General features: G+C 46.4%; 1 protein-coding gene across 4 annotated transcripts in view; it reads left to right on the top strand.

Annotated features, from left to right (window-relative positions):
• Window positions 1-27,770, top strand: part of TUBGCP3 (tubulin gamma complex associated protein 3) — a 74,331-nt gene that overhangs the window by 25,407 nt on the left and 21,154 nt on the right. For all 4 annotated transcript variants that reach the window (XR_002141525.2, XR_004626833.1, XR_004626834.1 and 1 more), the window contains exons 11-17: window positions 1,200-1,366; window positions 14,727-14,837; window positions 15,138-15,246; window positions 18,632-18,821; window positions 21,297-21,432; window positions 22,166-22,234; window positions 26,065-26,200. Coding sequence is in view for 1 of the 4 variants with exons in the window: in XM_002930580.4 (XP_002930626.1) it covers window positions 1,200-1,366; window positions 14,727-14,837; window positions 15,138-15,246; window positions 18,632-18,821; window positions 21,297-21,432; window positions 22,166-22,234; window positions 26,065-26,200 (918 nt within the window). In the remaining 3 variants the exon portion in view is untranslated. The remainder of the gene's footprint in view (window positions 1-1,199; window positions 1,367-14,726; window positions 14,838-15,137; window positions 15,247-18,631; window positions 18,822-21,296; window positions 21,433-22,165; window positions 22,235-26,064; window positions 26,201-27,770) is intronic.

Genomic DNA, 27,770 nt, shown 5'->3' with positions numbered 1-27,770 from the left:
AGCAGCTGTGTGTTCCACGTTCTCAAGTGTGCGCGTCTGGCTGAGGCCTCTCCTGGGCTCTTGGTCTGCATTTCTCGTCGTCTTCCGAACATTTGTTCTCACTCTGCTACCTTGGCTAAGATCCTCTTCGTCTTTTCTCTTCATCTGTAATGCTTGGGCACTGGTAGCCTCCACCTCTTAGGATCGTGAGGGCCGAGTGGGGCGTGTGAGATGCCGGCGGTCAGCCCCAAGGTCACGGCCCCATGTCTGCTGCCGTCCTCCACCGGGGTGATCCCAGGGCCAGAACGCCAGCATGTCTGGATGTGACATCACCATGCCATCCGTGCCCTGCCTCCCTACCTCCTGGCACCTCCCCTCAAAAAGAGGAAGTGGAGCATAGTGACTAAGCATGTCCGTTTTCTCCGATGCCGAGCACCCGCGCGTGGGCTCCTACCAGACCGCTCCTCTGTCTTCCTCTTTCAGGACTCACTTAGCCCCTCCAGTCCCGTGCCTCCCGCTCCTTCTCTGCCCCTTCCTCGGGCACTTCAGAAGCATCGTTCACATCAGATCACATCAGTCCTTCCCTAAAATCTTTCAGCACTCCAATAAATTCCCGAATTCTTAGCATTAACTTTGCATGTGCTTGTGTTTTTGGGCCTGATTTTTGCTGCTCCCGGTCCTTCCTCCTGAGCTGTGCTCCCAGGACGCAGGGCACTGTGGGTGTAGAGCAGGAGGTCTCGGGCTGTAAGCTGCAGCCTCCGACTGGCTGTGCGGCAGTTCTGGGCGTTGAGACTAGCATGTCACCCCCACAGAGAACAGGAAGGAGACAGGAGGCAGTAAAGTGCGAGAATTCTCTAGAGCTTTTATGTCTTACAGATATTTATTTGTATCTTGGAGTGCAGTATCAAGTGTGAATCTTAATGTGTGTCTGAGTCAGAAAAGGTGAAAGTTCATGTTGTAGCTTGAAGAGCAAGTCAGGGTTTTGCTCTTGAAAAGCTCGGGAGTGGCCTTGAGGAGGGAGGTGAGTGCCCGCTCTGACGTGCGCAGCCCAGGGCAGACCCTCGCTCTCCGGGCTCCTTGACATGCTAAGCACTGCTCTCCGTCCAAGGTGATAGTAAGGAAACAGACGCACTAGCTCCATTACTTGGCCGTTCTGGTTAGTGTTGTGTTAACCGTCTGTCCGGGGAATGTAACTTGGGTGTTCTCCGTGTGTCCCGCAGGAAGGAAAGGGGGCGAGCTGGCCTCCGCCGTGCACGCGTACACGAAGACGGGGGACCCGTATGTGAGGTCACTGGTGCAGCACATCCTCAGCTTGGTGTCCCATCCTGTGCTGAGCTTCCTGTACCGCTGGATATACGACGGGGAGCTCGAGGACACTTACCATGAAGTAAGGAATGCCTTCCGGCCCCAGACTCGGCTCTAGGGGGCATGGGCGCCCGTAGTCTCTCAATCTCCCTTCCCCGGAATGCCAGCACGCGCCATCGAACGCCGTACGTAGTTCATACAGAGCTTTGAAAGCCGGTTACCTCTGAGCAGCAGAGCTGTGTGTGCGCCGTGGAAGACTGTTATCCCGGGTTTACGGTGGGAGACGCAGGAGCTCCCATCCCCTGCCCGGGACTAGGACTAGGTCTCCCGTGTGCGCGCTCTCACCCTCGTGGGGCGGCATCACGTGTTCTTTGGCTTCGCGAGATGACCACGTGCGCTACACTCACTGGGCCGTCTGTGGTGCCCGCGGTTTCAGTGAAGTTCTTCGTGTATGTGCCGTGCGCCTATTGGAACAGGGTCTGTGCTGCTGGAGGGCAGCTCGTGTGTTTCTGAAGATGCCTGCACTGTGCAGAGTCACACAGTAAAATACACAGGTCCTCTGACAAAAAGCAGAGGAAGGGGCAGCACACTCAAAACCCTCGTCAGTGACAGTAGTTTCAGACAGGACAGGAGCCTCACGGAAGCCATGGTACCGTCAACATGCCTTCGGTCGTTAGGCACCCCTTGCGTTCTGGAGTGACTGTGCCATTTACCTCGAGGAAGTGCTCACGTGGGCTTGTGGCCGTGGCAGGAGGGGGCTCACCTGCGGCGCCGCGCAAGGTCGTGGCCCCGGGTGCGCAGGATGGATTGAGGCGGCTGCTGGAGTGTGGGCGTGTCTGCGATTTGTGCTCCCCCCGTTCTGAGTTCCTGGTCTCACCTAGTTTCTTGTGGATGAACTTGATGGAAGCAGTCATGAAATTTGTGTCCCGCTCCCATTGTTTCCTGAGAGATCGGTTGTGCTGGAACCAGTGGCTTTTGAAACAAGCGTGGCCGCAGAGCCGACTGCAGGGGATGGTTTCAGGCACGCTTTCGAGGCACTCGGGCGGCATCTGCAGGTGTGGGTGTGGGTCGCTCATCGCATCTTGTTACCGTTGTCCTCTATTGCTACACATACAAAACGTGGACATCGCACTTTCTAGGTAGCAGCCCTTCTGATGGGGGTCGGGTCTTTGTGGTTGTAAACCTTTGAAAGAACCTTGAAAAGAGCATCCTTTTCCATGCCTCCCTGCGTATATTGATGCGTTTCTCTGAGGGCAGCCCTGGGAGGTGAGATTGCCCACTGTGGGGGCGTGCATGCTGCCCTGTGCAGCGCTGGGGTGGCCCTGCCGGTCCCCCTGCAGTCCCCTCTGCGGTTCCTGCTGCTCCAGCCTGGTCAGCGCTTGCTCCTCAGTTCTCGTAATGGTTTTACTCCCGCCTGTGGTGTGCAGCGTCTCCTGTGATGCGTTTCCCTGGTGACCAGTGAGATTGACCAGCTTTTTGTGTTGACTGGTTACTGTGCTTGTCTTTTGCCCATTTTTCCGGTGGATTTGTCGGTCTTTCTAGACTTGAATCATAGGATGGTTTTATACATTTGGATATCTTGTGTTTGTGATTGCATTTTTAAAATTATTTTTCTTTTAACTGTTTATTTTCACATCATTTCAGACTTAGAGAAAAGTTGTGAGAGTCGTACAGAGAGTCACAGATTCGGCTGCTGACCCTCCCCCGACGTTCCTTTTGCCACATCTACCGTATATACCACATTCCAGCGCTCAGCACCTAAAGGGAAATCAGTGCATTCCCAGAATCTTACTGAAATTGGACTTTATCTCATTCCCAGATAAAACAGAGTTAGGATTTTCCTGGAATGACATCCAGAAATAAAAAATTTATATAGGAAAAAAAATTAAGATTATAAAAAGATGAAAAATTGTTCCTTTTTATTAATAAAAAATTTGTATTCCACCTCCTTCCCCACCCAATAATTAATACATAAATTATATGAATTTGGGTGATACTAACTTTTTAATAGCTACCAATCAGTTGGCTTGATGAACCTGACTGTCTTCAAAGGCTGGGGTGGGTTGTCATCTGGGCCCTGCCGGCACATATACTGCTGTCGGCTAAAAGTCAGAGCCACAGACTGGGTAACTATGTTTTTTGAATTTAGTACCTAATTTCTAACTTGTAATACTTTTGTTTTTTTTTTCTTGAGAATAATTTAGTTTGCATTTTCTAGCAATGAGGTTTTTCAAGTAGTCCTTAATTATACCACTAATTCATTGTATGCGTCTGTGTTTTTAAAATAGTCCTTAAAAGTACCACCAGTTCTTTATTGATTTTCTGCCTTCTGTGTGATTTGGGCTTATTTATTTATTTTGTTGATACTAATTGTGGGACAGTAGATAGAATCAGGCACAGACTTCCAAACTGATTTTCCTGCAGACTGGTTTCTTTACCATTTTTGAACATTGATTCACTGGGGTAAGACAAAAGCAAACTCCTTCAGACTGGGATAGCTTCTATTTGGGATACTCATTTTGAAGAACTCTTGTTGCACAGAATATGTGTAAGACAAACTTCAGGTTTTATTTAAAGAAAAAATACTAAATAATGTTGAATACAGTATTAGGATTAGTAACGCAAATGATCACTTAAACTGATCTCAGGTCTTGCCTCATTGGTTAAGTTTTTCCTAAATGTTTTTCTTTTCGTATCATTTCACCCTTACAGAACAGTCAGGACGGTACAACACACCCCTCAGACTACGTGAACACTGACGTCGCATTACAGTAGCTTTATCTTCTTCTTCTTCTTTTTTCGAGGTTTTATATTTGCCGGTATTCTTACTTAGGGTCTGAGTTTAGACAAGGGCTTAGGATCTTCAGGATTGGTAAAGTTTTTATTTGCTAGTTACTTTGCTCCGCTAGTCCTTAATGCTCCTGATGAGCTTGTTTGCTTCACGAGTTGTGCTGGTGAAGTGTGTGATGGTGGAGGAGCTAAAGTGAATCCTTCTCGACATAGAGTGTACTGCGTTCTTTGCTTTGGGTCTCCGTGGTTAGTAGTGTGGTGCCTGCTCTGTCTCTGTTGGGTGGAACTTAAGGGCTCAGGTCCTGGAGTCCGATGACGCAGCTTCGGTTTCTGATGGCTCTGTATCCTGGCGAGTACTTCGGCCTCTCTCAGCCTGCGCTGCCACATCTTTCCTGTGTGTGCAACAGCAGTGCCGATCTCATGGGGTTGTGCCGATGTGTGAGGGTTGAGTCAGGCACATGGTACGCATGGTTACATTGTTTGCTCTTAATTAATGGAAGAAGAGCACTAGAGAAAATCTGAATACCCACTGGCCCTAAAATTTCTGTGGCCTTTCTCTTATTTGTGGTGATCTTTGACTTCTTGGTTTTCTGTTGAACCATGCATTTATAAATGCTTATTTGTCTCTGATTAATTTTGGGAAGGTTCTCTTTGCTTTACTCTAAGTAATATAGTTATAAGAATTTGGTTGTTTAGACGATTGTGTTGTGTCTTTGATCCTTAGACGATTAAAATTTGGGTATTTTTGTCTCTTCAGTTCCTGTGTTGGTTAATTTTCCCTCAACTGTGTAATGAGTTTTAACTTTGTGAAATCAGATTTCTTCAAGTGTATGGTTAACTGTAAGTAGCTGTATGTGAGCCTTATAACTGCTCTTTAAAAAGTAGTTGATTAAGTACCTGTATAAGGAAATGCTCCATTCTGTAATCAAAGAAAGCACAAAATGTAGATAAAAAGAAATTGTAAAAAGGACCCAGAGAAGAAATTCTGGAGTTGAAAAATATAGTAGGAAAGGAAAAAAAAAATCACTAGTGGCTCAACTGCAGATTTGAGCAGAAAGAAGAAAAGTGCCTTGCGAGTAGGTTAACAGGTTATCTGGTCTGAGGAACTTGAAGTAGGAAAACTCAGAGAGGCCCACAAGAGTCTACTCTGTAATTAAGCCGTGGAAAGACAGAGAACCTTAGAAGCATCATGTGAGGAGAGCTCACGGAGAAGGTCCTCGATTAGGTCAACAGCTGATCTCTCCTCAGAAACCATGGAGGCCAGCAGGCGGTAGGATGACACATTCAAAATGCTGAAAGGAAAAGCTGTCATTCAGGTATTCTCTATCCTGTAAACTCCACCTCCAAAAGTGGAGAAACAGTCATTTCCGGAGAATAAAACCTGAGAGCTCCTCGAAACACAAGCCATCAACACCAAGTCCTGGAGAAACGGGATCTGAATGGACCTATAACAAGGAAGGAGATTGAGTCTGTAATCTCCAAAACTTTCCTGTGAAGAAAAGCCCAGGACTAGATGGCTTCACTGGTGAATTCTACCAAATAAATAAAAAGTTAGCATTAGTTCATCTCAAACTCTTCCAGAAAATTGAGGAAAGAATATTTTTTTTTAAAGATTTTATTTATTAATTTGACAGAGAGAGACAGCCAGTGAGAGAGGGAACACAAGCAGGGGGAGTGGGAGAGGAAGAAGCAGGCTCCCAGTGGGGCAGGGAGCCCGATGCGGGGCTCAATCCCAGGACCCTGGGATCACACCCTGAGCCGAAGGCAGACGCTTAACGACTGAGCCACCCAGGTGCCCTGAGGAAAGAACACTTCTTAACACATTTTGTGAGGCTAGTATTACTCTGATCCCAATGCCAGTGAAAGACAACCCAAGAAAACTAGAGACCAATATCCTTTATGGGTGTAGACGCAAAAGTCCTCACAAAGTACTGAGATGGACTAGAAGGTAAAAGGGTGGTACACCATAACCAAGTGCGACTTCTCCCAGGAATGCAAGAGTAGTTCAACATAATTAAAATCAGCGTAACGTATCATACTGATAAAGTGAAGGAAAAACCACCACCCAATTGATGCAGAAAAAGCATTTGATGAAATTCAACACTCAAACTAGGAATAGAAAGGAACTTCTCACCTAATCAAGGGCATCTGTGAAACACTAATGGGTAACATCGTAATGGTGAAAGGGTGTATACTCTGTCCCCAAGATCAGGGACAAGACAGGGGTTCCATTTTCCCCACTTCTACTCAGCATCGCACCGGAGGCTCTAGTCAGGGCAGTTAGACTAGGGAACAGTTAAAAACCAAAGATACTCAGATTGGAAAGGAAGTAAAATAATTTCTGTCATTGGTGACATAATTTCGTATAATAGGAAACTAAGGTGTTTACAGTATAAATCTTATAAACACGTTTGCCAGATTAGCTGGGTATGAGATCCACACACAAAAATCAGTGACTTTGTTATATACTTGAAATACAATCCAAAAACAAAATTAAGAAGATGATTCTATGTATGATAGTGTCAAAACTAATCAAACACCTAGGGAGAAATTAAAGCAAGGAGGTGAAAGAATTGCACACTGAAAATTATATAAAACTGTTGAAATCACGTGAAAGTAGACCTGAGTAAATGGAGCAGCGCCACATGTTCACGGATTGGAAGATGTGATATTGTGAAGATGATAGCACTTCTCCAGATGATGTAATCTCTGTCAAAATTCCAGTGGCCTTTTTGCAGAAATGGGAAAGCTGGTCCTCAAAGTCCTGTGAATGTACATGGCGCCTGGAGAGCCACACACTCTTGAGAAAAGAACAGAGTTGGAAGACCCACGTGTCCTGATTTCACAGCATATTACAGTGCACAGCAGTCAGAAGTGTGGTATTGGCACGAGACCGAGAGAGTAAAAGTGAGAGTCCAGAAATAAATGCATTCGTTTTTGTTTGATTTTTAAAAAGTGCCCCAAGACCACTCAGTGAAGAAAGAATAGTCTTTTCAGCAGGTGGTGCTGGGACAGCTGGATATCCACATACACAGGAATGACTTTGGACCTCAGTTGCATACCATATATAAAGTAACTCAAAATAGATCTCACACCTAAAGCTGTAATACTTTTAGAAGTTAACCTAGGTGTAAGTCTTTGTGACTCTGGATTAGGCAGTGGTTTCTTAGATACATCACCAAAAGCTTAAGCAACAAAAGAAAAAGATAAATTGTATTTCATCAGAGTTAAAAACTTAGTTATGTAGAAGGACATTATTGAGAAAGTAAAAAAACAACCCACAGAATGAGAGAAAATATTTGTAATTCATATATGTATGTGGTAAGTGTCTAGCATCCAGAATATATAAGGAACTATCACATGTCAAGAGCAAAAAGATAAACACCCCAAGTGAGAAAATAGGCAAAGTCCAAAGTAGAGATTTTCCCAAAGATCTACAGATGGCCTCTAATAAGCACAGGAAAGGATTTGAAACATTAGTCGTCAGGGAAATGTGAATCGAAACCACAGTTGGATAGCCTGTCACACTCATTGGGGTGGTATTAGAGGAAAGAACAAGCCAGAACATGACAAGTGTCGGGGAAATTGGAACCTAATGCAGTGCTGGTGGAGACAAAGTGGTGTGGCTGCTGGGGGACAGAGCTGGCGGTTCCTCGGCAAGTTACACGCAGACCCAGCAGTTCCAGGCGTGTACCCAAGAAAGCAGCACATACACCCCTTTAAAACTTGTATGGGAGCATCATAGAAGTGTTCTTCGTTACTGTGATAGTCCAGAGTTGAAGCAGTGCCAGTGTCCATCGGCTAATGGGTGGGTAAGCAAAATGTGGTCTGTCTGTATCAGCACAGAATCTTTAGCCTTAAAAAGGAATGAAGTTCTGGTGTGTGCTATGACACGGGTGAATCTTGAAAACATTAGGCTGAGTGAAATAAGCCAGACACGAAAGGTCACATGTTGTATGATTTCATTTACATGAAATATACAGAACAGGAGAATTCATAGAGACAGAAGATTAGTGTTGTCTGGGCTTGGGAGGGGGAGAGAGGGATAGGGGAGCTCATTGCCTGATGGGTATGGAGTTTCTCTGCAGGTGGTGAAGATGTTGTAGAATTTGATAGTGTTGGCCACTGAATTCACGAAAATGGTAACACTATTATGTGAAGGGTGCATGCCCGAAGATTTCACTTTCCTCCCTTGCTCAGTTGTTTCTGCCTCTGCTGGTTTGGGGATATCCTTGATTCAGCAGGCCTGAGTAGAGCCTGGTTGTTTTCGGTCTCCGGTCCCTTTGGCTTTCCTTGGGAACGTCGGAGGGAGGTTTGACGTGGACTGTGACGTGGGCACAAAGAGGCTTTGGAGGCACAGTGCAGCACCAGCAGGACATTCGCAGAGTGTGCTGTCAAGGTTGGGGTGAGGAGAGGGAGATGAGTGCAGAGTGCCTCCATAGACCGCACCAGCTCTCATTTGTAGAATGCTGTCTGTGGGGGCGCCTGGGTGGCACAGCGGTTAAGCATCTGCCTTCAGCTCAGGGCGTGATCCCGGCGTTATGGGATTGAGCCCCACATCAGTCTCCTCTGCTGTGAGCCTGCTTCTTCCTCTCCCACTCCCCCTGCTTATGTTCCCTCTCTCACTGGCTGTCTCTATCTCTGTCAAATAAATAAATAAAATCTTAAAAAAAAAAAAAGAATGCTGTCTGTGGAGGGGAAAGCGTAATCGTCAATGAAGAATAGGAAACACTGCATACGAGAGAGATTACAAGGTACAGAACTCTGTTTAACTGTATGTAGTGTTTCCAGATTTAGTATTAAATTAGCAATACAGGAATAGATGTATGTTTTTATTAACACATTCAGTAAGAAGGATTAGTGACTTTGAGATCTGTGCACCAACTTTTCACCGGTGATGTGAGAACATCTGATTTCTTCTGGTGACAAAGTCATGGGGACTCTCTTTGCATTTAAAATGGAAGGAAGAGCTAAATTTCAGGTAGATGTTAGTGCCAAAGTGTAATTCCTTTCCCTTCCACATCTACAGATCTGCCTTTCAGCATTCAATGCTCATGGACCCAGCTCGAGAACCCCCAGTTAGAACAAAACCTCCAAGAAAAGTCATGGACTGCCCCGCTGCCATGGATGGGAGCTAGTTTCATGTAGGCTTAGCACAGGTGTGAGCGTGCACAGCAAGCTCTTCTCCTGCCTGGGGATGGGTGCAATGCCAGTCAGGTGTGGGACCTGGAACCATCTCTGCTTGTCTTTACTGGAGCTCTTGGACCTTCCTTCTCTGACCCAGCTGTCCACTCCTCGGTGACTTTCTTGCACGAGGCTCCCACTGAGAGCAGGAGAGCTCAGTGTCTTTGCTGCTGGCTCTTCAGAGCTTGTGTTATGTACAGTCTAGTTCTGTCCTTCCAGGAAGCTCCTTCACGTGCCAGGATTTACCATGTTCCCTGGAAAGGCTTCTCTCTGTCCTGCTGCCTGCAGTGGTCAATGTCCTGCCTTAGCCGCTCTGGGTTTGGCTGTCTTGCAACCCATGAATGATTTTCTTTTCCTTTTACCCGAAATTTCAAATGGCCTCTGAGCTTTGCTGTTTCTGGTATGGAATCATTAAAAACTGCCTCTGGGTCCACGAGTTGGGATTTTACTGTGAATTGTTACAAAAATGTAGGCCTCTTTAGCCCAATCAGCAGGAACTGGTATCCAACTTGCATTTTGTTTATCTTCTGTTATGAAATGCAAAGGTGGACAAAAATAGAGCAGTCTAAGAATTTATAAATATTGTAAATGATTAGAAAGTACTTTCAACATTTGGGAAGAAGTTTCTAATTATTTTTGGCCGTTACAAAGTAGTACAAATGAAAACATTTGGTTTTCCCTTTGTTACTAGTGCTACCTGGAGAAACTGTTATCTGTTAGGCCTTTAGTGGCTCACATGGGTTTTCTCTCGTGAGTGATTGAGGTGAGCAAATTATGAGAGTTTAAGGTAAGAACAAGATAGTTCAATGTTTTTTCCCCTCTCTTTCTTTTTTTAAAGATTTTATTTATTTATTTATTTGAGAGAGAGAGAGAGAGCGCGTGCGCACGTGTTCACAAGCAGGAGGCCCACAGAGGCAGAGAGAGAAACAGGCTTCCCACTGAGCAGGGGGAGCCTGACGCGGGGCTCAGTTCCAGGACCCTGGGATCATGACCTGAGCCGAAGGCAGCCATTTCACCGACTGAGCCCCCCCAGGGGCCCCAAGATAGTTCAGTGTTAATTTACTTTATTTTTATTTTTTGCCTTTTGGATAATTCTTGTCAAAGGGTGAGGGGCTTCAACTAGGAGCAAGAAAAGAAGGGCAAAGGTAAAAGGTCTTTTGCTTTCAGAATTTGAAAATTTGCAGACTTCAGATGTTTACTTAAATGCTCTAAAACTGAAAGTCTACATCCTTGGATTGGAAGGTCAGTGACTGAACTAGAGCTAATGCAGTGACTGCTTTTCGGAATATATGTGGATGATTCAGCACTCTTGTTACTCTGTTTCTTTTAAACTTTTGCTAAGAATTATTGAATTTAAAAGTTTACCATATAAAATATGTTACCGTTCCGACACCTCTGCGCCCCACCCCTGACGTTCAGTGATTCATCCGCTTACATCGCACATGACCTTTCCCCATTGGGGTCCAGAGCCTCTGTCCCTGCTCTCGGTGTGGCGGGGGTGGGGCCCTTGGGAGTTGCCTGCCTGTTGACAGTTGGAGTTGGGGTCTGTGTGTAATAATGGATCTGTTTCTTAGAAACTATGCTGCTTGCTAAGAAAATTACCCTCTTCATTTCTGTTTTTAGTAGGGAGGCCTTGGCATTTGTCCAACAGTTAATGAGAAATCATGGTACAATTATGTTATATTTTTTTCTCAGTTCTTTCTGTGTTTGACACGTGGTGAAAATTAAAGAACCTTGAGTGGAAAATGCATCAATGAAATAAAAGCAATTATGTTCTGGCCTTGGTTTTTTTCCTCTATGACTATATATTTTTCAGAGGATTAATTAAATGCTAGGATGTACCTATTCCCCTCAGTGTTTGCTGGGAGATTGATTGCACGCTCCTTTGCCCTCGGATGAAGTGATGCTTTCATAATTTCTAAAGATGACTGTGAATTGCCTGAGTTTTTTATCTTTTAAAATAAATTGTCTTATTGCTCTTACTGATAAAAACCCGGCTACACTCCAACTATCAGGGTAAATTAGTGTGTTTGTAGAAACGAGCTCTTCTGTTTAAGTGAAAAACTGATGAATACGATTCATATGCAGTTCCTCTAATCTGTTGGGTGGTAGGCCGCAGGGCAGTCATAGTGTGGTGATCGGGTGACCTTTTAGATTACTCATCGTGGGCTTATAGCATTTTAAAAAATTTCCGTCAGGGATAATTGACGTGTATCTTAAAGTGATGATAGCTTAATTATAGTAGTACCGATTATCCCTCAAAGCTGTCACTGGTTACATGTTTAAAATTAGAAAGGGAATATAAATTAAAAAAATCTAAAATATAAAAATCAATAAGTACTTTGGTAATTTCAATTTGTACCTAAAGATAAGAAATTTGAGTTGAAAATAAATATAGTGATCTCATCCTCTTGGTCTTAAAAATATTGGCATTTGTTCAAATATCTACTTACAAAGGAGATTGGCTGTGTGTAATTGATACCACCTAGGCCTGACTTAACAGGGATCGAATGTAAGACCTTAGCGTCATTAAAAATTTTGTTTCCTTAAATATTTATCCTTGGGAATAGATTTCCATGAACAGAAGAAAAAATACCTTTTTTCTTTGATTGCCTTGGAAAAGTGATATTACTGAGAAGGTTTTTTTACTGGCACCCTCTGTTCACTCATTGGTTTGAATTACTCAGCTCTTCTGGACAATGTTTTTTCTTTTTTTAAGATTATTTATTTATTTATTTGACAGAGACAGACAGCCAGTGAGAGAGGGAACACAGGCAGGGGGAGTGGGAGAGGAAGAAGCAGGCTCCCAGCAGAGGAGACTGATGTGGGGCTCGATCCCAGAACGCTGGGATCATGCCCTGAGCCGAAGGCAGACGCTTAACCGCTGTGCCACCCGGGCGCCCCAGTATTTTTTCTGATTTAAAAATATTTACTATTTGAAAATATTTGAGCATATTAACAGAGAAAGGTTATTAGTAATCCTATCATGAACAGATAGCCTGTTAATATTTTTTGTATATTTCTCTCTGTGTGTATTAGGTACTGTGCATGCATTGATATTTTGTAGCCCTTTTACTTTAATTTGAAGTAAATAACGAGAAAAACCTTTTCAACTCCTTGAATATTTTTCTGAAACATACTATTTTGCATTCCTGCTAGGAAACCATTAATTTTGTATTGCTATATAATTACTAAAAATATTTTTGAAGTTCTTTAAATACATTTTGTCTCTGTGGATACACTTTCCGTAGTCGGGGTTGTGTGTTGTTCACCTGGCGATTTGGAACTTGAGCCAGAATCACCGAAGAGGCACTTTAAGTATGTTATGACTTAACTGGATTTTACAGTTCCGCTAGGAGCCACATTGCCATGTGTAACATGGCCAGTGCAGAGTCTCAAACAATCCAGCTTCTAACTTTAGACACTACCAAGTACTGAGGTTGTGGTCCAAGTGCCACTTAAAAGGAACTAGGGCTCCTTGGAGGAGGGGCTGAGTCTAGGTCTGGGGGAGAAAGGAAGAAGGTGAGCACAGAGAATCTTCCGTCAGAAGCAAGGAAGACAGTGCGGCTCAAGTCTAAAGGATGTCACCTCCAGCTTGAGGAGGCTCCCGGCGTCCCAGAATGGGAAACCTGGAGTGCCAATAAGGACAGTAGGTGTACAGATTGGAACAGAGATGGACGGAACTCCGTGTTCATGATGATAAAACACAAAGCCTGCTGGTCACCACTGGGGACTGGGAAATAAAGATGTTATCAAATACCTTCTCAGCCTCTCTTGCTCTCGTCAACTTTCCACCCTTTGGATCTAGTGATATAATTAATGACAGCGAGAGTTTCTGACAAGGTGTCCTACTCAGATGAAAAAATGGCACATTAAAGAGAAGGTGCTGGCTGGCTTGGCCACTAGACAGAAGGATGCTGTCCGGAAGGAAACCTAGACCCCTACATCACGTCTGAGATAAATCCTAGAGGATTGAAGGACCCGACTCATAAAAATAACACAGCAGGAATGCTAGAAGAAAATTATGTAAGATATTTGTGTAATCCAGGAATGGGAAGATCTTAGGAAGATGGGAAACTCAGAAGCCACAAAGGAAGACATTTACCTACACAACAAATATGGAACAAAGCAAAAATGTACAATATACTGTAAATGGTGGTACCTGATTAACTTGCAAAGATTCATAATACTTGACCCACCAGTAGTCCTTACCCCGAATATAACAGTTTTCATATATTGATGGGAAAAGGACAAAGGCAGTAGAAAGATGGGTTGAGGAGGTGAAAAGACAGCTAGGAGACTAAGTGCAAATGGCCGTCCACATTATGAACACAGGCCCAAGTTCCTTTGTCAGAACAGTAACAGCACAAGCAGCCGTGCTTTCACCGACTGGCAAGATCTGGAAAGAGCACAGATGAGACCATGGAGCGCCCTCCTTGTGGGAGTGTTAGTGGACACGGCTGTTTGGAAAGGAAGTCTTGCACGTCTGTAAGCGTTAAGACTTGCTTTGACTCAGCAGCTCTATTCGAAATATGGTTTATAGAGACAGAAGCAGGAGTCTGTCAGGACATCTGACTGACAAATGAGAGTGGCCTCGTTGTGGTTGCAGGTGAGCTGGAATCAGCAGTTTCTCTCTTCCCACCCGTGCCCTTTCTGTTGTCAGGGGTCAGGCTGCTCGGTGGGGTCAGCTAAGGTGAGGAGCACAGTGGACAGGGGAGAAGCTTCTGAGCCAGGGTGGTTCTCAGGAAGGTCACTTCCTGCAGCGCTGCTTGGTAGACGGGTGCCGGCCACTCGTATGTCCAGGTCTGCCCGGAGCCCGCAGCGCGTGAGTGGAGTAGGTTAGCTTTGGCCTGTCTGTATCCCAGACTTGGGGTCTCTGCAGGAGAGAGCCTGCGGAGGGCTGCACACGGCCGGGGTGGGGGCAGCACTGCTGGAGGCCTGCACGTTCTTGCTGAGGGAGGAGAGCTCCATCCTCTCACCCAGACCCTCGAAATTACACAGCAGAGGTTACCACTGATGGTCATCGTGAAGCTCGTACATCTTCAGGAAAAAGCCTGTTTCGTTACTCTTGAATTTAAAAAGTCTGGGACATATGTGATTCCATTTAGAGAGTGATGTATCGAAAATGCTTTTTAAGGGGCGCCTGGGTGGCACAGCGGTTAAGCGTCTGCCTTCGGCTCAGGGCGTGATCCCGGCGTTATGGGATCGAGCCCCACATCAGGCTCCTCCGCGATGAGCCTGCTTCTTCCTCTCCCACTCCCCCTGCTTGTGTTCCCTCTCTCACTGGCTGTCTCTATCTCTGTCGAATAAATAAATAAAATCTTTAAAAAAAGAAAATGCTTTTTAAGACAAGTTTTGCTATATAAAGGTCAGCATCCTGTGTCTCGAGAGCTTTGCTTCGGTGTTGGTGTTAGCGGGTGGTTTGCCGCAACGGTCACTGTCTGACGCGGCTGTGTCTCTACTCTCAGTTTTTTGTAGCGTCCGACCCAGCGGTGAAGACGGACCGTCTGTGGCAGGACAAATACACCTTGCGGAAATCGATGATCCCCTCCTTCATCACAATGGACCAGTCCAGGAAGGTAAGGCCGGGAGACAGACTTGGGGCTTTGTATCTGCCTGTATCACGTGACAGAACCAGTCTTTTTAAACATGGTTTTACTGCGTTTCATGAGTAGAAGTGTGTATGAATTGAATACATTGACCCGTTAGTATGTGTTTGTTAATAATGTCTTTTCAGTTCCTAGAATTCACTTGATACTACCCCAGACATTCTTGTTCTTTGGTTTTTAATTAACAGTTTGTTGTTTATGAATATTTGTAGTAGTTCAATGATTAATCATTTTTATATAAAGGTAACTCTAAGGTATTTTCCTTTTTAGGTCCTTTTGATAGGAAAATCAATAAATTTCCTGCACCAGGTTTGTCACGACCAGACACCCACTACAAAGATGATAGCGGTGACCAAGTCTGCAGACTCACCCCAGGACGGTACGAGCGTGATGGTGGTGGAGGGGCCGCGTGTATATTTACTGCTTGAAGCATTCTTCATCCAGTAGGACTGACAGATTTTCTGAATTGTTATCCAAAATACCTTAATACATAGTGTGAAGTGGATGAATTATTACTGTGTAAATTTTCAATTCCCGTTTTATGTGGCGTTAGTAAGTACTGGACGAGGCGTAGCTGTTTTATACTCAGTAACTATTCTTAGTAACTTATATCAGTATTTTTAACTGCTGTAGCGATGGTTTGCCGAGGTAAGAACGGACAGATGTTCCTGTGGTGGCCTCAGCTACTGTGGAGGCTTATTCACAGGTGTGGATTGTACTCAGAGTGCCTTCTGCTCTAGACCTTGCCTGGTTCCCTCCGTCACTGCTGTCCTCTCCCATTCTCCCCATCGGCCGCCCGCCCCACCTCAGTAATTCCACAGCGGTTTGCGTGCAGTCGACCGCACGTGTACAGCTTTCTGGTCTTGGCTGTGTTTGCTGCTCACGTGCGCGTTCTGACTCTTTCTGTGCGTGGGACGGCGTGGCAGGTGAGGCAAGACGGTACGAGTTATTCATGCCGCAGGCTGTGCCTTTCATGAGCTTGCAGTCTAGGTGTGAAGAGGAACGTGTACAATAAAATGAAATTCTAAATTATCAACAATAAAAGGTAGGAAATGCTAAATGAGACGAACAGATATGGTGCTGTGAGTGTGCGATGCTGTGAGGTCGGCTGGAGGCACCGTGTGTACGCTAGACCCCAGACCTTTCTCACCTGGCATCACCAGAACTTCGTACCCTGTGACCGACCTCTCCCCCACTCAGCCCTGCAGCCACCACTCGACTTTGCTTCTTTGAGTTGGGCGGCTTCAGATTCCACTCAGAAGTGATACCAGCCGGTATTTCTATGTCCGCCTCATTTCCCTTAGCATAGTGTTCTCCGGGTCCATCCGTGTCGCCACAGCGGAATTGTCTTCCTTTTTTAAAGGCTAAATCATATTCCATTGTGTGCGTCCCCCACATTTTCTTTAACCATTCATCTGTCAATGGACGTTTGGGCTGCTTCCGTATCTTGTGTATTACAAGTATTGCTGCAATGAACATAGCATGCATGTATCTTTTCAAATTAGTGTTTTCAGTTTCTTGGGGTAAATACTTAGTAGTGGAATCACTGGATCATATGGTAGTTTCATTTTTAATTTTTTGAGGATACTTCCCAGTGTTGTTCATAGTGGCTGCACCCGTTTGCATTCCCACCAGCCTTGCTCAGGGCTCCCCTTTTCTCTGCATCCTGGCCGACACCTGTTCTTGTGTTTTTGATTCTGGCCGTTCTGACAGGAGGGAGGTGGTGCCTCTTTGTGGTTTGATTTGCATTTCCCTGATGATGAGTGGTGGTGTACCTTTTGGCCCAATTTGATTTTTAGTGTCTGAGAGGACTCGGTGGAGGAGGTCTCCAGAGTGTATTTGAAAAGCTACACTGAACGTCCAGATGGAGGTCAGGGCCAGCTGTAGGGCTTTGGGAAGTGCCCGTGTCACCATGCTGGTTAAGGACAGGGCTCCGTGGCATCGCAGACGCTCCAGCTGTTGGGGTCAGAGGCCTCTCCCTCCTGCCCCAAGTGCATTTAACACACACAATTTAGCATACATGTTTTAGGGATTCGTGGACCCCAGTTTAGTTCTTAGAATAGAGAGAGATGTGGTCCAAGTATAGATTTTTGGGAAATACCTATGTTTAAGAGGTGGAACAAGGAAAAAGAGCCAGGAGAATTGTATTGACAGATTTTGACCTTTCCCTAGTGCCCAGAGAGGACGACCAGCTCAGGCCACGTGGTGTGGTGCCTGTGCTCGCGTGCGGGAGGGTCCAGGGGGTTGGGGTGCTGCTGCGTTACACGACTGCTTCTCTCAGCTGCAGTGACGACGCTGTGCCCACTGTCCCCCATGCTGCCGCGGTCTGTAGGACAAGGGTTTCTTTGCTGTTAGGCTAGTTGTATGGTTGAGAAGGCAGCAAACCTGGAAAGACTGCTAGGAACACAAAAGCAGGGGGAAGAATTGATTTTGTATTTCTTGCATGTGAAAAATTTTGAATATTTGAAAGTGTGACCAAAGAATAAAGAGGCCATCTTTACAAATGAGGGTGTGAAAGAGGCCTAACCCATCAGGGAACAAGGAACGTGCAGGTTCAGCCACGCTGGGCTCCAGCTGTTTAGCGTTAAACCTTTTCTCTGGGATGTAAATCCTTCATGACTCAGCCCGTGGTTCAGTAAAAACGTTTCTGGGGGGTAACATTTACATTTTTAAAACTACATAGATCAACAGAAGTGTGCACCCCACTCCCCATGGCCCCTTCAAACGTGGCCACGGTACTGCTCACGTGTCATGTCCTCACGTTACTGTGTCCTTGGACTTCACCTTGGTGGAGAGCAGCGTGCATGTCCTCGCCCTGCACACCCACAGTAACGTGTGGTCTGAACAGCCGCGATACAAAGTAGATCCTTCTTACTGGGACTGTTACTCCGAGCAACACACAGAAAACAACCCTGAAGGCTCCTGGTACTTGGGAGTGGCTGGTGGGGAAGACGGCGGTGCTGCAGGCCTGGCCTCGTCTTGTCTGACCCCGAGCAAGGCTCCTGCCTCTTCTCCAGCAGGGGCTCAACAGTGACTTCTTTTCAAGCCTAAGTGTTGTTACAATTTTTAAACAAAACCAAGTGTTTAATTTTATAAGTGGTTTTGTGCCATCGAAGTGCAGATAAGCAGTAAGAAGCCCTATTATGTGTGTAATCTCCCTGTGCACTTCTTCTCAGTATAAACCTGTGGAAACATTTATTTTTTTGTGTTACTGCTGAGAGTTAGGTCTCCTTGTTGGTGACAGTCTGCTCTTACTCCGTATCCCCCCAAAAATCTCCCAGCAAACCTTGCCCTATGGTTTGCTCCCCGGTGCAGCTGGTGTGGCAGCTCCGACCTTACAGCCAGGTTCCCGGTTCATGACGCTTATTCTTAGACGTGCCGTCCTGTGTGTTCTCGAGACTGCTTCCCAAATATCTCGTAGGCGCGTGTGGGCACTTGAGCGGTGACCCCCCCTGCACTGCTCACCAGCGTGTTGGAGTGTGGTTTTGGGTTCGTAATATTGCAGAGGGTGCCTTGAGATCCAGCAAGTGCCAGACTGCTGTTGGGCCCCTCTCCCAGGTCACAGGGCAGCCGGCCACACGGCAGCATGTCTGTGTCCTGGGGCTGGGGCTCACTTGCCTTCCTGAGCACGCACGCGGCCTGTTGGATCTGTCACCGAGGTCATTTGGGGGTGTGGCAATGGCTTTGGTACATGGGAGCCTTTCGTTTTATCTTTATAAAATTACAATTTATGCACGTCTGTGCACTTCTTTTGTTCTTTATAGCTGCAGATTTGTTCACAGATTTGGAGAATGCGTTTCGGGGAAAAATTGACGCGGCTTACTTTGAGACCAGCAAGTACCTGCTGGACGTTCTGAACAAGAAGTACAGCTTGCTGGACCACATGCAGGCCGTGAGGCGGTACCTGCTGCTCGGCCAGGGCGACTTCATACGGCACCTGATGGATTTGCTCAAGTAAGCAGAGTCCTCGGGTCCCACGAGCACACAGTCGGTTGCAGTGTGAGCACAGGCCTGAAGAATCAGTGGCATTAGAGGAAAACTTGTTGAATTCTTGTAGAACGTATCGGTAAGATGAGATCTGAAGAGATGAAAGTGTCACGTCGAGGTCCCTTTGCGCTCGTTCTGTGCCTCGTTCGCAGAGGAGCCTTGTGCCTGGGGAGTGCTGTGGCACCGACGGTCCCGCGTCCGAGGGTGTGCAGTGGGGTCACACTTAGCTCCAGTTCGAAATGAGTCCAAAAAACGTGTCGTTGCAAACTGAACTTTTCCCCATAGTTTTAGTTTAAATTGGTTCTTGGGGGAAAAACTCCCGTAAAACAAATATTACTGCTCTTTTTGTTTTGTTCTGGGACATTTTTCGTGGCATCTTCCCTTCTAGAATTAGATGTGCGTCCTTCCCCTTCGGGTCGCTCTGTCCCAGCGCCTGTCCTGCTCCCGGCTCTAGACAGACAGGCAGACTCTTGGGATGCATCCCCGGCTCCCAGCTGGTGCTGGCGAGTCAGCGCACCGAGTGCGGGTGATTTTCACTCAGGCGTGGAAGAACGGAAATTGGGGTTGTGTGATGCTCCCTTTAGAACACTTAATAGAGTGCGTTGCCTTGCAGTCTTGCCTGTGTGCTTACGAGGTGGTTCTAGTCGCCTGGCGCTCAGAACTCCTGAGGGAGCTGGTTGAGGTGGTTCGCTGGGCCCCCGTGAAGTGGCTCGGTCCCCCGGGTGGAGCCAGGATGTGCATTTCTCCTGAGGCCCCCGCTTCAGACACAAGCCCCTGAAGTCCCATCTTCGGTGTGAAAGTAGTTAGTTTGGGGCACACACAGCAATCACTGACCCACACGCTTGAGCTTCTGGGTAACCATGTGGGTCTGCGTGAGCAGGGGTTGGTGATGTGCCAGACGGAAGGGCTTTGTGGTCACACCTGTGGGAGTATTGCTTCTGCAGCCCGAGTAGAGAAGGGGCCTCTGGTGAGTTCAGTCCTGGTCTCGAGGTCAGCGCCTGCTGGCTGTGTGGCTGGGGATGAGTGTGTGAAGGGGGTTCATGGGAGCGAGTGGGATGAGCTGGTGCAGGGGTGCAGGTAGACGTTGGCAAGGCCCCACTTTCAGTTTAAGGCAAGATGCAGAGGTCGTGGTCACATTACGGATTCGATCATTTAGCTGACCTAACATATTTGCCTTATGCTAGGTTTTTATATTTAGAGCATCTCATGATTGGAGATCTGCTTCTTCTGGAAGGCATGTTTTAGGTTTATGGTTTTAAAAGGGGGGAATGCCACTAATCTCTAGCTAGCCTCAGATGTGTGAGTGATGGTGCTGTGGTCCTTCATTTTCTCTGCCCTGTGTTTACTGAAGTGAAGGCTTGTAGCTGCAGAGCTTTTAAATGCACACCTGGGGATAATTGGCAGGGATTTTTCCCGGTTTCAGTGAGAAATAGTTAGCATACGTCACTGTGTGAGTGTAAGGCGTACAGCATGCTGACTTGATTTCCATCCGTTGTGTAGTGGAGACCACAGTGGGCTCAGCTGACATCCTGTCTTCTCGTGGAGATACGCAAGAAGAAAAGAGAAAAAGGAAAAAAAGCTTTTCTCCTTGTGATGAGAGCTCGTAGGATTTGCTTTCTTACCAGCTGTCCTGTGTAGCACACAGGGTGTCGGCCATGGTCCTGATGTGGTACAGTCCGTCCCTGACAACGGCAAGTTTGCTCCGGACGACCACCTCCCTCCGCCTCCCCTCCCCGCACAGCTGTGTTCTTGACTTGGCCAGCTCTCAGCCACAGGGACGTTAGCTTATTTGGAAACCCAGACATTGCAACCCTGAAGAAGTGTTTGCCGCTGATGCAGTAATTTTTAGCCTTTAGAATCATGACGTCCATGTATCCAGTTGTTCTGATTTAATGAGGACCTCTCTTCCCATCAGATCTGTACAGATCACACTAGTTCATGTCGCTATAGGCCAGACTTAAGTTGAAAACTTTATTTTTAATGCATATGGCGCATTGTAAGTATTTTCAAGTTAAGTGGAATCAAAATTAATTTTTTTGAGATTTAAAGAACTGTTTTACTCCCCAAAATACTTGGTGAAATCCTATTGACAATTTTGTGAAACTTTTTTTTTAAGATTTTATTTATTTATTAGAGAGGGAGAGAGAGCATAAATGGGGGGAGGGGCAGAGGGAGAGGGAGAAGCAGCCTCCCGCTGAGGGGGGAACCCGATGCAGGACTCGATCCCCGGACCCTGAGATCATGACCTGAGCCGAAGGCAGCTGCTCTTCCAACTGAGCCACCTGGGTGCCCCTAATTTTGTGAAACTTTTGTTCCCATGTTGTAGTGGGTTTTTTTGTCTTTAGTTTTTATAATTTGAACCCTTTTTATGAATCTGAGTTTTTACAAAGCTCATTAAGAAGTCAAGTAACATTTTCTTTTATTTTTAAAAAATGTCTTAAGACCAGAACTTGTCCGTCCAGCTACGACTTTGTATCAGCACAACCTGACTGGAATTCTTGAAACTGCCGTCAGAGCCACCAATGCCCAGTTTGACAGCCCTGAGATCCTCAAGAGACTGGACGTGAGGCTGCTGGAGGTACCGGGGCCTTGGTCCTGCAGGCAGTGAGCTCCCCGGGCCGGCGAGTGCACGTGGTCTATCTAGCCTGGTGGGTGGGGCGTCGTTGCCTGCGTGGCGTGATCTTAGACCAGTGCTCTGGGCGGGACCCTGGGCACAGAACCTGCAGCGCTCGCTGCAGCGCCTGCCAGCACGTCGTGGAGTAAATCTTACTCCTGTTACTGGTAATGTTACAGGAGCCACAGGGATGATAGGCAAGAATAATACTTACCAAAATAGTAAGATTCATCAAAAATCGATGTGTTTAATTTCAGTTTGATAGAAGATGCCTTTTCTTTGGGGAATGAGAATCAGAAACATCGTACACTCTGTGCTTAGCTATGATGAAGGACCATTAGCAGAGCCTGTTGGGTTTTTAAAATATTGACTTTTAAAGGATTTGGGACATAGAAGGCAGTGAGTTTCTGTCATGAAAATATGGTGACGAATTTTTAAACAGATTTTATGGTATTCAGAACGACACCATTCATTGCATGTTACCTTCAGAGTACCTCCTGGGTGGCTGAGGTTCCAATGGCGAGGGTACAGGAGGTGACAAAAAGATGCGGTTCCCATGTAACTGACACTCAGACTACTGAGCGCTTCTCAGAAATTGGGCTTTATTTTACTGCCTTTTCTCTGAGGATGGGGCAGATCCTTTGGCTGTAAGTGGTGCGCTGGCGGGAAGGCCTGCAGTGTTTGTGTTTGTCCTCAGGTCTCTCCAGGTGACACCGGGTGGGACGTGTTCAGCCTGGACTACCACGTGGACGGGCCCATTGCAACGGTAAGGCCGTGCGGGTGATGGGACGCTGGCTGCAGCTCCTCACGCTGCTAGCTGTCGTGTTGTAGCACTGGCTGACGTCTGTAAGAGCTTCTAGAGAAAGCCGTCACTCGACATCCAGGGTAGACCCGCCAGATGAAAACCGAAGCCAGAATCGTGTGTGTCCGTTACACGATCATTAATGAGCGCTGCAATAATCTGTAATTTCAAGAATTCTAAAAAATACCCTTTGTTCCATCACAGGTTTCCACGAGTACTTAATAAATGGATTGCTCATTGTGCTCCGTTGTTCTTAGATGATAGCAAGTAACTCAGGGTAGTTTGAAAGGAACCAGAAAGTGTATTTTAGGGCAGTCACATTTTTCGCACTTAGATCAAATGTGGTATTTCGCATTCATTTAAACTGACAGGAAATAGCTGTGCTGTTGGATGGCGTGGGTCTGCTGCTCCTCCCCGGCGTCAGCTTCCCACTCGTCACCAGCCGGGGGGCTGACCACCAGAGTGCGTCTGCGCTCGGCGTGCCCCTTCCCTCAGCACTCGTGCTCTTCCTCCTTCACCAGGAAACTTCTTTGAACTTACTCTAGTCATTCTGTATCTGAAATATTGAAGGAGGGCGTGCATTTCTTTTAATTATTGGGAAAAATACTCCGTGAACAAGTAGTATAATTTGGCTCTAAAATTTCTCCAGGGAGGAGTCCCAGCCCCACCAGGCTGCTTTCGCAGGCAGGGCCGTCCTCTCCCCGCGCTCCCCGCGGGCTAGCGGCGTGTCTGCTGCGAGTCGGTAGCTCCTGGCGCACTTGCTTTTACACACACATCCCCAGTGTGTAAACTGTACCGGATCAAAGCCACTGTATTGTAAATGGTTTAAATTCTTATTCCTTCAAATACTCTGTTCTGGGGCGCCTGGCTGCCTCAGTTGGTTAAGCCTCCAGCTCTTGATTACTGCTCGGGTCATGGTCTCAGGGTCCTGAGTTCAAGCCCTGTGTCAGGCTCCATGCTGGGCATGGAGCCTACTTTAAAATAAAAAAATTCTGTTCTGTACATTATTATTTATTTATTTATTTATTTATTTATTTTTAATTTATTTATTTGACAGAGATAGAGACAGCCAGCGAGAGAGGGAACACAAGCAAGGGGAATGGGAGAGGAAGAAGCAGGCTCATAGCAGAGGAGCCTGATGTGGGGCTCGATCCCATAACGCTGGAATCACGCCCTGAGCCGAAGGCAGATGCTTAACCGCTGTGCCACCCAGGCTCCCCTGTACATTATTATTTAAATTAGAAACTTTGTTAATACTGAGTACATTGCCTATTATTTTTTCGTAGTGTTAAAGCTGTCATAGTAAAGGCAACTTTATCTGTTGTTTCAGAGTATAAATGCCTTGAGTATTAGGTAAATTGAACACAGTCCATACACAGTTATGGAATTACTTCACGATACTGCAGACCTTACCGAGCGGACACAGTTACGTGTGCCGCATCTTGTGTATAAACACTTGGCTATGCAGTATATTTTTTAAATTTTAGATTTTTGAAAGCTCTAGTCAAAATAGTCAAGAAGTTTATATCACAGATTCATTTAAAGAACAAATTTAGGGTGGGTCTCTAGCTGTGGCTAACAAGCGTTGACTTCCGTGCCAGCTCCAGCAGGTGGAGGGCACACCTGGGGGGCTGCTCTGGGAGGGGGGCAGGGCCTGGGGACGCATCAGCAGGATGTGCCAGCGACGTTGTGCGGGAAGTGGTATCTTGCACGTCTGGCCTTTGCTGTTCCAGTCCTTGGGTTAGCCTGTGTCCCGGCTTGTTATATTTTCAGCTACAGGGAATATTTTATTGAAAGATATTCTTCTAAAGTCAAATTTCGGAAGAAAATGGATTTTCCGCTTTTTCCCTGTTAAATGTATTGTATTATCTCTGTTCCCTTTATGTTCTCATTAATCGAGATTGTCATTTTTGTAGAGAATTATGAGAACATATCTTATATTAGTCACATAATTTTATCTTCTATAACATAGTGTAATTTTAGCTTCTTGCTAATTCTGTGAAGAAAGACATAGAGAGATTATCTCTAATCTTCTCACTTGGGTACTGGGTAGGATAAAACCCATGGGCTTCTGGGGCGCCTGGGTGGCACAGCGGTTAAGCGTCTGCCTTCGGCTCAGGGCGTGATCCCAGCGTTATGGGATCGAGCCCCACATCGGGCTCCTCTGCTATGAGCCTGCTTCTTCCTCTCCCACTCCCCCTGCTTGTGTTCCCTCTCTCACTGGCTGTCTCTATCTCTGTCGAATAAATAAATAAAATCTTAAAAAAAAACAAAACAAAACCCATGGGCTTCTGTCCTTGATCTCCAGGGTATTAGATGAGGTGTCGAAGCTTATTTAATATTTTTCTAAACTTCACACAGGCAGTCAACTGAAAGACCATACACGCGGCCAAACTAAGCGTGAAGGGCATTTCCCTGTATAACTGCAGTGGGGTGGAGTGTTTTCTGGGAAACACTCACTGTTTTTAAAGAATTGTGATTAAACTGGATGTTTGTAAATTGGGTCACACTGAATGTGCTCCAGGAATCTGGCACTTAACAGGATCACTCAAGATAGTGTTTGTATAGCGGATTTCTTTAATTCACTTGTCAGATTGTTTCATCCAATACCCTTTATTTCTATAATTGCGTAAACAATAGTGTGGGCAGCACAGCAAAATAGATAATCCCCAGAACATTTCAGCGTCCATTCAGAGCAGTTCCTCACCTCTCCTGTTGAGACACACAGTCACGAGTTAGTGCTGAGCTGCCAGGTACAGGCACAAAAAGGCCTACAGAAGAATAGACAGGTAGTCCTCGTAACACGTGAGCGGTGCCGAGAACATACAAAAGAAGACGGTACAGCCGTGTGCTACGAAGTGCTCAGATTGCAAGGGTCCAGTGATAAACGTTCTCTCTGGAGAAGGGCCTGGGGAAAGGCGTGTGGCCTTTGTCCTTGAGGGCCAGGTGGGGTCTGGGCCAGAGGAGAGTGTGGACTAGCTAGGGCATAGGGGGTGCAAGGGGTTGATGTGAGGGAAGGCCCTAAGGTGAGGGGCCGTGCTCCTGGATGCCCGGCTCAGAGCTGCTGCCATGGGAGTCCCCACTTAGGTGGGCTCTTTCCAGTTTTTCATGCTTGCATGGGACAGACAGACACTAGAAGATGCTTTGTGGTTCACCTGACATGCATATTTAACTGTCCCCCATAGGGAGGTGGGCGTGGAAGGAAGGCCTCGTCCCACGCCTGCCCATAGGGCTCATCCTCCCGGGATGGGACACTGCTGGCCATTTGCAGTGAAATGGCTTCAACATATGTGAAAACAACCTGGAGGCCTCTTTACAGGCTGGAGATCCTTCCGGGCCAACCCTCCATGAGATTCACCACCCTCACATCTCCCTTGGGGGTGTTGGGGTAGAAAAAACTGTTACGGAGCTGGAGCTGGAGTTGGAGTTAAGAGTCCACATGTTCGACTAAGATTTAGGCTAGGTTTAAAAGTCCCAACACACCGTTTACTGGCCGTGTCACCTTAGGCCTCTGTTTCTCAGTCTATAAAATTGGTATAAAAGTATCGACCTTTTATTACTGTGAGTTTGCGCAGCGTGCGGCTTAGCACATCATTAGTCACTGTAGTTGAACGTGATGGTGCTTTCCTGGAATGTAGTAGCTGCTTCCATGTTAAGAGTTTATTAGAGTTGACTGTGTGTTCCCTGGCTTTTTTTGCTTTAAAAAAAAAAAGATGAAGAAAGGTCGAGACCTGTCCTGGGACGCTCCTTCCGTCGCAGAGCACTAGCAGCCTGTCTTGTGCTGTTCTTTTCAGGTGTTCACTCGAGAGTGTATGAGCCACTACCTGCGAGTGTTTAACTTCCTTTGGAGGGCTAAGCGGATGGAGTACATCCTGACCGACATTCGAAAGGGACATATGTGCAACGCGAAGCTCCTGAGAAGCATGCCGGGTAAGCTCGCCGCGGGGCGGTCGGGGGTCTGCGCCGAGGCCTGGCGTGTGGGCGCCAGCGGCTGGGCAACAGGGGCACGTAGTACAGTTGCCCAGCTAAGAACTGATGCGTTCTTGTGTTTTTGGATTTGGTTTTTGTGAAAAGGCTATTTTGTAACATTGCTAACCTTGATTTCTGTGCAAATCTGAAAGAAAATTGAGTCAAATTAGATTGTTTTTATTTATTTATTTATTTATTTTTAAAAGATTTTATTTATTTATTTGACAGAGACAGCCAGCAAGAGAGGGAACACAAGCAGGGGGAGTGGGAGAGGAAGAAGCAGGCTCCTAGCAGAGGAGCCTGATGTGGGGCTCGATCCCATAATGCCGGGATCACACCCTGAGCTGAAGGCAGACGCTTAACGACTGCGCCACCCAGGCGCCCCAAGTTAGATTGTTTTAGATCATGAGGTTTCTTTCAGAGTTAAATTTGTTTGCACTCTGTGTTCACATATGGATTTTATTTTTTTTAATTAATTTTTAAGGAGAAAGCTGTTTAATAAATCACTGGTTCATTTAATATTCACTTAGTGTTTTGATTAAAGTCTGTTTGGGAATTGCTTTAATGTTTGTTTTGGTTCGTAAACCAGGACATGGAAACATTTTGTAATATTATTTTACGATTACAAGCTGTAATAAAAATTCTCATGTCGGATAACCAGGTTTATTTTAATGTTATAAGTATTGAATAATTTCAATTATGAGTGATTTTGAAATCTTCATACTGAAATTCATTTGTTCAGAACCTTTGAGAGAGTATTTCAACAATGTGTCTCTCAAGAAATAGCACTGATAGATTCTAAATCCTTTGGTGAAAGTGATTATTGAAAAAGAAGCCATTGTTTGAAGACAGGCAGGTGTGATCTCTCCACATTTGATAGGTCAAGGCTGATCCTTGAGCAGCTCCCAGAGTTCCAGAGTAATGACACTCCAGAAGCCGGGGGCCGGCGGTTCGTATCGGGCGTCCCATGCTTCTGTATTCACAGCTGGTCTTTTCCTGGGGGTCTGGATGCCCTTAGCCCCTGGCGTGGCTTCCTCTGGAGTCACTTGGTAAGGTTAATAATCAGGACCCTTTGACATAGCTGAGAAGGAAGTTGAGAGGGAGCATTTTCTCTTAACTACCATAATGGTCATGGACAGGAAATACTGCCTCCGACTATCTCTAGTACATATGGGCTGCCTGGAGGAGGGGCTGCTTTGTGAAGGAAGGCGAAAGGAGGCACCCATCACTCAGAGGGCCTCACGGTCTCCTGGCTCTGCACCTGCCCCCCTTTCCCATCATGTGTCTTGGGGTGACTCGTGCCGTCGGCTGGGTGCGCACTGGCGGGCTATCCCTATTGCCGGCCTTGTGCCCTCCCTGGGGGGTAGGGGGGACGTGGTGCTGCGGCATGAGCGGTGCCGGCATCTCCCTTCCTGCCTGATTCGGACCGTCCCCAGGTAGTGCAGACGCTCCGTCACCGTGCCGCTCTTCCTTCGCGAGGAGGCGTCTGGGAAGTCTGGGCTTCGTAGCAGGTCTAGCTGTAGCTGGTTGT

This window comes from Ailuropoda melanoleuca, chromosome 7 (genome assembly GCF_002007445.2).
Source record: "Ailuropoda melanoleuca isolate Jingjing chromosome 7, ASM200744v2, whole genome shotgun sequence".
Classification (NCBI taxonomy): Eukaryota; Metazoa; Chordata; class Mammalia; order Carnivora; family Ursidae; genus Ailuropoda; species Ailuropoda melanoleuca.
This window is presented reverse-complemented; position numbering and strand designations above follow the sequence as displayed.